This window comes from Candoia aspera, chromosome 2 (assembly GCF_035149785.1).
Source record: "Candoia aspera isolate rCanAsp1 chromosome 2, rCanAsp1.hap2, whole genome shotgun sequence".
NCBI classification, from domain to species: Eukaryota; Metazoa; Chordata; class Lepidosauria; order Squamata; family Boidae; genus Candoia; species Candoia aspera.
Window position 1 is genome coordinate 179,609,360 of NC_086154.1, and position 13,052 is coordinate 179,622,411.

Here is a 13,052-nt window from a genome sequence, read left to right on the forward strand (position 1 = left end):
GCTAACATTTGGAAGCAGCTGAGGCAGACACTTCCCTAATTCACTGAACCAGGAGGAGGAGGAGGAGGAGGAGGAGGAGGAGGCAGCGGCACAGCACAATCAGACTTGCAAGATTCTGTTATTATAGCCAGTGTCAATAAAAGTAGTTTTAGCCTTCCTGTGGATTGATTTCCTGGTCTAGTCTACCTACTAGGGCTGAATGTAGTGAGGGGTATGCATTTATCATATATACCAAACTTATAAATAAGTTTCTACTCTGGTGAGTATAGCATTTAGGATCATCTTTGAGCAATGTTGGGGGAAATTATTTTTAAAAATTGAGTAAACCTTCACTGGAAGCACTCCAAAATATTGCTGAAATTTGAAGTATATTTGGCAAATAGTGGCTGCTTCCTGTGTGCTCATCCTGGGGTGCACTTCAGTTCATTGAGGAACTGCAGGAGATGAAGTACCAGAAGAGACACTTGGAGCACCATTGGAGGAAGTATTGCAGTGAGTCAGACTGAACATGGGTAAGAGCCCATAGTAGGGATTACCTTGTGGATAGAAGGGCAGAGAAATGTCAATAGTCTCCACTCTTATTGCATCTACTGATAACCATCCAGTGGCCCTATTTAGAGTGAGTTGGTCCCTGCTGGTCAGGGAGGGCTCCAGGATTATCCACTGGGCCACTGAGAAGAATATTATGGCTATCTGGCAGATTAAGTTGCTCAGATCTATTCTGACTTGGGTTCAGACTGGGCAGATCCCGCCAAGGTGCTTGGGACCCCATCTTGTGGTTTGTTCTAGAAAAAGTTTGAACCAGTGACTCAAGAAAGTGGACAGAGTTGTCTGTGCTTTTAGTTTGGCCTTCTGTTTTGGTCCCTTCTAAATCATGAAAGCAGCCAGGGAGGTGGCCAGTAGTTGGATCCATGCAGTGGTGTATCTCCTTGAGGGAGGGGGTGGTTCTTTCAGAGTTGAAAGGGGTGGTGGTGCACCCCTTCTCAAGACCCATCAATTTTAGACAAATATTGTCCTGTCTCCAACTTTTCATGTTTAGAGGAGGTTGTTGAGAAGGTGGTCAGACTGCAGTTGATGAAAACCCTCTCATCAACTGCAGGAAGCAGATTATCTAGACCCATTTCAGACATGTTTCGGTCTGGGATTCAGTATAGAGATAGCCTTTGTTGCACTTGTTGAGGACCTATGGTGGAGTCACAATGGGGGTGGTGCATCCATCCTTGTGCTCCTTGATCTCTCAGTGCCTTTGATACTTGTGGTATCTTTCTGGACTGACTCTGGGGCTGAAAATAGGGAGCAGTGTTATGATATAGTTCTCTTCCTTCTTCTGGAGCCAGTTCCAGTTGGTGTTGGTTGGATGGGAAAGATTGCTACATGGGCCCCTCCTTTGTTGGGTGCTGCAAGGTTCAATGTTTTCTCCCTTCCTATTCAACATGTACATGAAACCATTGATGAGGTCATTCACCAGTCTGAAGTTTGGTATCATCAGTTTGCTGATGATACTGAATTACATCTGTCAACTCTAGCCTGGCCAAGCATCAAGGTGCTGTCCCAGTGCCTGCAGGCTGTGCAGGTCTGGATGGGGAGGAACTGTCTCTGACTCAGTCCTGGCTGTGGATGTTAGGCCCACCTAGATATGGGGATATGCCATCTTCATCCTTGGTTGGGGTTGCATTTCCCCATTCAAAAGTGGTGTGCAACCTGGTGTTCCTGGACTCATAGGTCCTGCTCAATGAGCAGGTGGCAGCTGTGGCCAGGAGGGTCTTTGGTTTCATCTGGTGTGACAGTTGCAACTTTTTCTAAACCAGGAGGCCCTGCAGACAGTCATTTATGCCCTAGTCACGTCATGGCTTGATTTCTGCAACACACTCTACAAGAGACTGCCCTTGAAAACCACTCAGAAGCTTCAGCTTGTCCAGAACATGGAGGCATAAGCAATGACCGGCATGCCTCAGTAGGCTTATGTGACACCCCTGATCTGTGAGCTACACTGGTTGTCACTTTGCTTCTGGGTGCAAATCGAGTTGCTGGTTATGATCTATAAAGCCCTACATGGTATAGGGACTGACTATTTAAGGGATTGTCTGTTTCCAGTGGTATCTGCCTGGCTGGTTTGGACTGACAGGGTTCCTTCAATAAATAGCATCATCTTTTGGCACCCAGGAAGCATGCCTTCCATCACTGTGCCTGCCCTCTGGAATGAGATTCTCCCTGAAATCCAGGTGGCTCCTACCCTGATGATGTTCTGGAGGGTTAGACCTGGCTCTTCTCCCAGGCTCTGACCCAGGGGTGGTTGGAGCCCTTGCGGGGTGCATGATATTTGTTTTATGTATTGACTGGATCTGCCATCTGTTTACTGTTCAATATAGTGTTATTTTAATATTGCCTAGTAGTCTGAGCTGATCAGAATCAGCCTGTGTTAACCCTTCAAGGTAGACCTGACTAGAAAACCAAAGTTATGAACGCTAATACTACTATGGTTACAGTAACAGAACCTTGCAAGTCTGAATACTCTTCCCCCTTCCCTCTCTTTTTCTTCATGAGAACTAGGAGGGTCAAGTCTAAGATGTTTTCTCAAATTACATTTCTGCTTTGGATGAAAATGTCTTTTATCTGACCATTGTCTTGGTTGTGGCTTTTCCTCCTCCTCCTCAAGGTTTCTTTTACAGCCCATTACAGTCTGGAGTTGGGTAGTGTCTAAATAATAATAATAATAATAATAATAATAATAATTCATCATCGGCATTGACAAAATCATCACCAGTCAATTGCAAAAAGCAGCTTTATTTGGAACAGCTTACATCCTGTGATGGTGTCTTTAACATTATAAACAACATCTGCCTATCCCAGGTCCTTGGGAAGGACTTGATAGGTGGACAAAAATACCAAATTCAGTGTAAACATCTGGCTGACTATGCAATCAGCCATAATAACAACAACCACCTGTGAAACAATCTGTAAATAATAACAGCAGTAGGCATTTTGTTTTGTAAAGAGAGATTCTGCTTTTCTGCTTACATTATGCTAAAGGTTTAAGTATACATCCTTATCTTGCTGGTATCCTTGATGGATCCCATGGTACTTTTCATTGTTCAGCCCTTGGAGAGGACTGCATCAGAAGTAGCATATCTGACCTCTCCTGTAGGACTGTATCGTATTTGTGGGAAAAGAGGATAGAGTTTGGGAAGCTCCTCCTAGGAATGAGAAAGAAAGGCTAGGGCTACCAGAGCTAGACTGCAAAAAATCTGGTGACCAGTAGATGGCAGCAAAGAGAGTTTTCTGTGTTTCTTTTCAGCTCCCTGGTGGTCATCCAGAATTTTGCAGCCCAGCTCTGGTAGCAGTAAGCAAGACATTTTATTTGTTCAAAGCAGCTGTTCAGTGCTGAAAAATGCTAATAGCTAAAGTGAGCAAGGAAGTTGTTCATTTTTTCTTCCCTCTACATTGTTTCCAATATTACAACACTATATTACGGGCACTGGGAGAGAATAAAAAGGCAACTTGACGTGTAAGTTCTTAACACACTTCCTAGAGCTGGATGCCAAGGCTTAAATATTCTTTGAAGCATTGCTTCTTGGCTGCCTGCCCAGGTGAGCCCCCTTTAAACATTTTAGTCATTGCCATGTGGCCTTAAAATGATTTCAGACACACACCTCTGTTTTGTTGCAGAAGATGCGTGGGCATAGCTGTGCAAAATTTTCTCGGGAGCCTGATGGCAATGCAAGGCAAATCTAGTGAATAGATAGCTGATTATTTCTCACCGGATATGCTCCGCAGTTGCTTGAGTTGAATACATTTTTATTTTGGCTAGATGGAGAAATACAGCAAGCACCTGGAAGTCTTAGTAGCGGAAAGAACACAGGATTTAACATATGAAAAACAGAAGACAGACCGTTTGCTGTATAGTAAGTGATCAGCATCAACAGGACTACAACTTATTTTGAGAAATAGTGACTAATGTATGCATAGTTCTGTTAAAAACAGATTTTAGACTTCCTTAGTGATTCAAGTATTCTGACTTGCCCTTTTTACAGTTTTGTAGGATGGGGAGAATTAGTTCACTAATGATTAATGTTCAATCAACCATGGTATAATGATTGGTTCATAGATGGAAAAGGTTTCAGGAGCAAGATTTGTAATAGCCATCTGCTGGTCCCTTCATTTTCTGTGAAAAGAACCTCACCAGTTCACAAAAAAGCCATCAGAAAGAAAGAAAGAAAGAAAGGCTCTGCCCTAATGCGTTGGTGTTCTCAACTGGAAATCATTCAGTTGCTGAAATTCTTGTAACCCTGTCACTTTCATCTCAATAAATCTTGTAAAGAAGACTCTGAGAACCTTGCATGGAAGAATTACTTTGAGCTGAGCCATCTGCCAAAAGCCTGACATCCAGCAGACAGGAACGAAAAGATAACACAGGACAAAGAAGCAAAGGGAGGAAATTGTCTGATGTGAAGTATATATTTAGTTGTTTATTACCTATTTATGAATTTTCAATTTTGCTTTTTTCATTAAAAAAAATCCTAAAGTGTGCTACAGTTCCTTAGAAAGAAAGAGAAATACATAAGTAGGTATTTAATCCAGGAGACAAGTAGGAAAAATAAAATGGAGTATGCATATTTTAGGATGTTCTGGTTTTTAGTTACAGCTGGAAACCTGAGAAATGGAAAAGAACTGTCATATCCATATGATAGGGCTAAAATAAAGCAAGTAGTTCAAGGTCCTTGATGTAAACTGAAATAAGGTTGGTTGATTTGTTCCAAGGAGATACTTGCACATTTAGGCAAGGTATAGTTTTCCCACTGTGAAAGTGCTTTATGTTTCAATTGCCATGTTATGATATCAATAGTAATTTCATTAATTATCCAAAACAGGTATGTTGCCAAAACAGGTTGCAGATGATTTAAGGCAGGGGAAACCATCACAGGCCCAAAGTTATGTAAATTCCACAATCTTTTTCAGGTAGGTAAGAATTACTTTTCAGTTGCTAGTTAATTGGGGTGTGTAAATAACTTCCAAAGAGTTAAATAGGTTCTGTAAACTACATTGTAGACATACATTTACATCTTTTCACAATTGGCATTCTAGTTATAGCACCACATACTATCGTGTACTATAGAAAAGCTACTACAAAAGAACATGATATCTATCAACCTGTTTTAAAAACCCACAAATTGTAGCATGCCTGTTATTTGTACCTATGATGAGTAAAATATTCTTTTACCATCTTCAGTATACTTAATGATCTACATTAAAAGAAATTATTATTGTGTGGTTGTTATTCATCTACACTACAGTATCCACATTCATTCCACATTAGACTTTGATAAGGAAAAGAAGGGTAAGTCCCTTTGAAGTGTGTAATGCAGTATGTACCCATATGGGGTGTGTGGGTTTGCACATCCCATTGACTCCCACAAGAGGTCTCCAAACGCTGCTTGCAACTCCTGGGGAGAGCTGACTAGGTAGGCTGGCACCAGTCACATTACTCCAAGGAAATTCTCCATGCCTGGAGTTTTCACATTTTTTCAGACCACAGAACTTGTTAGTTAAAAAAAAAAAAATCCCAGAACCTCTGATAAGAGGCAAAGCTCTACTGCATTCAGATGATCCTTCCTTCCTTCCTTCCTTCCTTCCTTCCTTCCTTCCTTCCTTCCTTCCTTCCTTCCTTCCTTCCTTTCCGCATAGAACACCATCAAGTGTTGGACCTTATTTTGGGCAATCCAAAGAGCTAAAACCATCCTGTTTCTCCATACTAAGGTCCAAGTCCTGATTGGGTTCCCTGTATTTATTTTTGAAAGAGAGAGAGAGAGAGAAAACATACTCATTAACTGTGTACAGTATTTACACTAAATGTAGTTTCATGGGTATGATTAGAAACTTGGAAAGTAGAATGATTGAGTGTAGATATGGGTGTTCTCTAGCAAGTCTTCTCTTCCTATTATAATTGTATGATCCCAAAGCTATTGATGCTGGAACTGAGATAGTGACATGTTAGCAGAAAGAAAGAAGTTGTTCTAATTATTATAGAGAAATAATAATCTGCACACTGTTTGATATAACAATTATTTGGGCTTCCCTCCTTTTCTTCTGGAGAGAAACCCGTTTTCAAAATTGGTCTGAGCTGTACATTCCTGTATTCAGCAACCAAGTCCATTAAAATTCTGCAGATTAATGTCTACTGATTTATGCTTACATCTGCTTGTCTGCAGATGGGCATGATTTATACCTAACTGGAAAAACAATTCTGAGAGATTTATATACCCAACAGATGTAAACCTAATATATAGATAAGAGGTTATCTAATCTCCTTGTAAATTAAATTTAATGGGTTCAGCATAGCATCCCCCCACTCCTCCTTTGGCTTTTTTTCCTAAAAAAATGAACACTCACAAGATTCTTTGGCAATACAGGACCTGCTAGAATCTCAGCAGCTACAGGATTAGGGCAGCATAGTTCAAACATACTTGCGCTATACAAAGTATAGCTTTAAGATCATAAGCATCTTCTTGTCTCAATGTCAACTCTCAAGTGCTAATGAAAAATACCCAATTAAATTGATATGGCTGGATTTAACTCAAGCAACATGTGAGCAACAAAAACAAAAATCAGAACTACTGATCCTCTGAGCTCAGCTGCTTAGAGTAGGCAGAGCTAGTGCAATACTGTATCTGGGAAATCAAAAGTAAAGCCAAAACAGAATCTGATGGGTTAAGAATGGATTTTAGGAATTAACCTTGCTTATATAACAGAATTCAGTTTAATTAGACTAACCAGAAATAAAATTAGTTGATGACATGGCCTTGCCCCCAATGAGTTTTAGAATTCTATTTCTAATTACTCATTAAGGGTACAATCAGAATAAAATACACAGAGTATAAATGTATATTCATACACGGCACATAATTGGTACTGATGAAAACTGAACACATGTAACCGTGGGTTGCGACAAAGCAGTTGGAATGGCAGAAATGCTAAGAGCCTCAATTGGCTAAACTGTTACTTGCTGGGCAATGAAATTGTCAACCAATAAAAAGTTTCATTTAATTTATTATCTGCCTTTCACCAATGAATTAAGTGTTTATATTGTATATTACAACATCTCTGTAGAAATGTAATTTTACAGACTAAGAGAAGTGTAAGTGAATTTATAAAATAACATTTTTTCAATGGAAGAGCTATATTTTATTTATTTACTGGGGCTTATATGTTGCTGCAATCCAGCAGGCCTCTGAGTGACTTACATTCCCTTCTTCAAACTACAGTGCAAAATAATAACAAATTAGAGGTTACTAAGGAAGAAACTGAGGCTGCTGAGAACAAAAACACTGAAGTATAACCCAGAAATAATAATCTGTTTCTCATTTTCTGCTACAAAAGTGCTTTAAAACAAAAACAGCTCCCAAAACTACACATGGAGAATATTGGATATCATATTTGTTAAACTGGGCTCCATAATCCTTGATATCTCCTCATCCCTAGTAGATGCCCTGGTATTAATCCCTACTAAAGATTTAATGGCTAGTATTTGCTGGTCAGGTCTTTCTTTTACTGTTTTGTTTGCCAGTTAGTTGACCGAAAAAAGCAACAAATTATTATAGGGAATTTGGTGGTGGTGGTGGAGGAGGAGGGGGAGGAGGAGGAGGAGGAGGAGGGCGGGGGGAGGAAACCACTGTTCCATGAACAGAATTTGCCATGTGTCATGAAAATCTCATGTCAGTTTCAAAAAATTCTGAAATACTTACGGGACACACCATGACTTACTTGCTTCTTCTTTCTTTCCAGTGACATTGTTGGCTTCACTCAGCTCTCTAGCACCAGTACACCTTACCAGGTGGTTGACTTTTTAAACAAACTCTACACAACCTTTGATGAAATTATAGATAATTATGATGTCTACAAAGTTGAAACTATAGGAGATGCCTGTGAGTTATTAAAAATAACACTGTTCTTCAAACTGTCTTTAACATATCTAAACTTCGGCCTTACTATTAGGCAGCAGAAGCCAATGACCTCAGGCAACAAAATTAAAGGACAGGAAAGAACAGGAAATTGAAACTTACTGTATTAATATTATATTATTATGTGTATATTGGTTTTGTTTGAATATAATATACCTGGATTGGGAAGGAGAAACATGTGTACATCTTCAAAAAAACCCACTTTATGTAGCTAGTTTTTTGGTCAGGCATTTTTTGCTATCTTTCAATCCATAGAAGAACACCAGACTGGATAGGGCAAACAGTGATTGCACTATTCCACCCCCCGCCCCCCAAAAGTACAGGGTTTGTTATGTATGTAGATTAACAAGGCCTCTTCAAGTGTTACATTAGAAAAAAAAATCACAAAGTTAAAATAATGAAACATGGAACCACAATTCTATCGATTTTGAATGGGTATTATAGTTTATCTCAATGGCAATAAGCTATAATATAGTAATATGTTAGATATATCGTAAATTTGTACATGTATAATACCTGCCTCTTTACTTACTTTTTAGTGGATTTTTTGTATTTTCTATATCTTTTTTTCTTCTATGCATCTCAGATTTATGTTATTTAGTTATGTAAAGATCATTAATTGTAGTTCAGTATGATTAAAATAAAATTTAAAAAAATCAGTGTGCTAGCAGCAGCACCATGCTGTTTGTAAAGCTTTTTCCCTTCTGGAAAGACCATGAGATTGTGCAAAAAGGTTTCCAGTTCAGTTCTTACCTCAGGTCATAATCCATTGGTAGCACAATATTTTTTGACCTTTGCCCACACCTTCATAATAGGATTAATTATCCTATTCTCGTGACAAAAGTACCTAAACGCCCATTTAGCAAGCAGCTTAATACAGTACCATATCAGGGTTTCTCAAAGTCTCAAATTAGCTTTTTTTTTTAATATGAGAAGATGAAAGAGATTAACTCATGGTACAGTAAAATGCAAATGAAGATCCATTTAGATCAAAGCAGATAATGATTAAAGGGATGATGATTTATAGTTACTTATTCTATTTATGATGGTAAGGTAAATGAGTTGTGGTGTTCAGTTGTTCTCACAGCCATGTAGAAGTTACATTTTCCAATCGAGGATTCTCAGGATGGCTTGTCCCTGCAGAGAATTCAGGGATTTCTTCAGCTTATGTTGCACCCAGGCTCAACTAATGCCAGAGGATTTTAGGATGTAGACAGCTGTCGTATGTCATGACGGGTCAGAGCCATTAAAATGAATGGGTCAATCAATGCTAGTCATGGGAGAATAGATTAAAAGGGTTAGAGTGACATGCAAAATAACACAAGTCACTTGGAGCAGAACACTGGTGTATGTCATGCAGATAATGTCCTTCTGACATGAAGAATTGCAATAGCCATTATGTTATGAGTTAACATAAATCCCAGCAATTTCACTGAATCAATTTGAAATATAACTATGGAGTTAGACATAGTTATATTTCAAATTGACTCAGTGAAATTGCTGGGATTATGTTAATATGACTAACTTAATTATCATGATTATAAACTGAATCCAATTAATGAGTGCAGAGAAAGTACTTTAAATGTGTGAAATGTATTTCACAAACTGTATCATCAACCTGGTCCTGTTAATGAGAAAAACTGGCTTTGCCTTTTCCACTGCGTATGAACACCTTTTGTCTATGTTTAGATATTACAGAATTATTTGAGTCAGAAGCCAGCTTGATAACTGTATTTTAATAAATCATTTTAATGTAATGAGAGGTACTGTTGTTGACAGATTCCAGTTGTAACTGTTTAAAATATTAATACAGTGCCAAGATAAGATAAATATATCCAAGCCACACTACTGCTTGGTTAAAGAATCTTCGTGTTAAAGTTTGGCTAATTCTGTATGAGGTGAAAACTTGTTAACAGTGGCTACTCCAGTTCAGTAATCTGCAGATGTTTGCTTTCCTGGTGTGTGAGCTGTTTTGTGTGTAGGCATGTGCAAATCCATGTAAATCTGTTGGTGTTTTCCTAGAGGTTTTATAGGGCAGTATTTTAGGATTTTTTTTACAAACTTAAAAAAAATGTTAAAATTCTGTCCATTTCTTTCCATGAATTTCCCTACCATATTGAATGTTTGAAGACAACATAAATTTGTTATATTTTATATACAGTATATGAATTAATATAAACTCCCCAGGAACCCTTTCTCTTAAATGCAAATTAAAAAAGAGCTTGTATTGGGGAAATCTGCATTTAAGAGGAAGGGTTCCTGGGGAATTTATATTAATTCATATACTGTATATAACATGTAACAAATTGATGTTGTGTTCAAACATTTAATATGGTAGGGAAATTCATGAATAGAAATAATTACTTCTTTTTGTACAAAACTTTCAGAATTTTTTTTTTAACCAAACGAACGGTTTCATTTTTCTGCTGATTTTTGATAGAGGCCATTTTGTGCTGCCTGATCCTACGGACTGAAATCCTATTGGATTTCATTTATATGTATCTGTGAAACTGAAACGGTGATATGAATGTTGATTATAATCTGACACTCCTACATGATTACTGTCATTTTCTTTTTTAGATATGGTAGTATCAGGAGTGCCAAGAGAGAATGGCATTCGTCATGCAGGTGAAATTGCAAGTATGGCTCTGGGACTTGTTTTGGTGTGCAAAACATTCAGGATTCCACACAAGCCTGATAGCCAGCTTAAAATTCGAGCAGGAATCCACTCAGGTATTGGGCTGTTCAGTTCCATGACCAAATGCTGGTAATGAATATTGGATATGGTAAAGGTGAAATAGGGGCATTAGAAATACCTCCCTACAGTAGGTGACAAAATGACAGCAGATTGATTTCATTCATAATAGGGTAGAAGTGGCAATGGGAGGGAAAACTTTAGAAGTATAATCCTTGGGGTTGGCACTAAGTCATCAATTAGAAGTGAATGATAATTATGTTTCACATTCTTAAGAGTTTTGGTCTAGCAGAACTGGGCATTGAGTTGCCCTCACTTGACTCCCACTGGTGAATAGTTTCAGTACTTCTAGTGCTTAGATTTAGGCTATTTGTATCCATCTAATTTTCATTGGTACAAGCAACTTCTTAGATTGGGTTGCAAATTACTATACCAGTGGGGCACCATCTATCTTTTTTTCCCCAAGTGCAGCTGTGTCAGCTAAGTATCTGCTTTCTTCTTATAATGATGCCATTCCTGGTCACCACTTGCAGTCCTGCCCCTCTCTTTTCCATCTTGTTTCCTGTTCTTTAGTCCTCTTTGATGCAATTACTCCTCATATAGGTAACCTAGCCTTTTTCATTGTGATGAGCCCCAACTGATACTCAAGAGCTAAAGGAATCTTTCTACTTTCCTTCTTTAGGTCCAGTTGTCGCAGGAATTGTTGGAACCAAAATGCCACGGTATTGTCTATTTGGGGACACAGTCAACACAGCTTCCAGGATGGAATCTACCAGTGAAGGTAGATTCAATACTTAACAGTAGCACCAAGCAGTGAGCTATGAGTTGGTATCACCTCAGATTTCTTCCCTGACATGGTCCAGCAGGATGGGCATGCTCCAGGTCTTGTTGGCTAAGGGCTGTTGGTTGGCAGGGCCCAGAAGATGAGCCATTCTTGCCATAGTGCCTACCCTCTGGAACATTCTCCCTCAGAGATTATGTTGCCTTTGACCCTGCTGGCCTTTCATATGGCCCTAAAGACCTGTCTCTGTTCCCAGTCCTGGAGCCCAGAGTATGTAAGGGGACTGGTCTCCTGGCTATGTGGATGATCGTTGGTTTTCTCGGCTGCTGTGCATTTTAACTTTGGTATAGGTATCTGTTTTTAATTTGATTATTGTCTACTGCCCTGAGTCACTGCTGAGATGGGTGGCTATATAAATTGATTATATTATTATTATTATTATTATATTATTATTATTATTATTATTTGACTAATTCAAATATAGACTGGTTTGGAAAATGGTTCTATCTTTCTCTAGTAAAGTAAGGCCATGCCATCCTGAACTGTCATAACAAATATACAGTAACTAACAGTTGTTCATCCCTCTTAGATTAACAAATTCAGAGGAACCAATTCCTCTCTTTACTGGGGGGGCAGTATGATAATGAAAAATGCTAAACATTGGACATAATCTACTAGGTTAGTTTTTCCTAATCTAGTACCCTCTGAAGAATTCTGCAAGTTGAAGATCAGTACATCTAAAAGACAATAGAGTTGGGGAAAGCTGTGCTAGAGAATCATAGAGTTGGAAGAAGTCCTTGAATCTGTGAAAGATGACTGTCCAGCTTCTGGAATACATCCAATGAAGCAGAGATCATTACCTCCCTTAGTAACTACTTATACTGTCGAATTCCTCTTATTTTTAAGTTTTTCCTAATGTTCCACTGAAATCCTCTTTCCTATGATCTATGCCTATTACTCTGTGTCTGGGACTCTGGAACAATAGGGAACAAATCTTGATCTTCTGTGTGACACCCCTTCAAGTATTTGAAAATGCTACCATGCCCCCCCCCGCTGTCTTCTTCCCTCAGTCTCTCCTTGTATGATTTTGTTTTTAATCCCCTGATGATTCTTGTTGTCCTGCCTTGTACCTGGCTCATTTTCTATGTATCTTTTTTTAAACACAATGACCTAAATTGGACATAGTACTCAAGATTCAGATCAATCCAGAACTGAAATGCTACTTCTCATGATTTGGAAACTGGAGTTCTATTGATGAAATGTAGAACAGCATTTATTCTATTTGAAGCCACATCACACTGTTAACTCATATTCAGTTTGTGATCAACTGCTATTCTAAGATCTTTTCACACATATTATTAGTAAACTAGTGTCCTCCATCTTATACTGGTACTTTTGATCTATTTTCCTTGACCAAGAAACTCTGCATTTGTCTCTACTAGATTTCATTCTATTATTTTCAAGTCATGTATTTAATCTAACAAGGTAATTTTGAATTTTGTTTCTGCCTCTGGACCGTTGGCTTTCTCATGTTATTTGTGTTGCCTACAGATTTGAAAAGTATTCCCTCCACCTTTTCATCCAACTAATTAATAAAAATGTAGAGTATTGTGGCCAGAAC

The 13,052-nt window shown here is 38.6% G+C and overlaps 1 protein-coding gene and 1 long non-coding RNA gene across 2 annotated transcripts in view; one reads left to right on the forward strand and one right to left on the reverse strand.

Annotated features, from left to right (window-relative positions):
• Nucleotides 1-13,052, reverse strand: part of LOC134492532 (uncharacterized) — a 349,089-nt gene that overhangs the window by 179,164 nt on the left and 156,873 nt on the right. The window lies entirely within an intron of this gene.
• Nucleotides 1-13,052, forward strand: part of LOC134492469 (atrial natriuretic peptide receptor 2-like) — a 56,376-nt gene that overhangs the window by 40,065 nt on the left and 3,259 nt on the right. Inside the window, exons 17-21 of the mRNA XM_063296640.1 lie at nt 3,809-3,902; nt 4,869-4,956; nt 7,780-7,919; nt 10,536-10,688; nt 11,333-11,431. Of these exons, the coding sequence (XP_063152710.1) occupies nt 3,809-3,902; nt 4,869-4,956; nt 7,780-7,919; nt 10,536-10,688; nt 11,333-11,431 (574 nt within the window). The remainder of the gene's footprint in view (nt 1-3,808; nt 3,903-4,868; nt 4,957-7,779; nt 7,920-10,535; nt 10,689-11,332; nt 11,432-13,052) is intronic.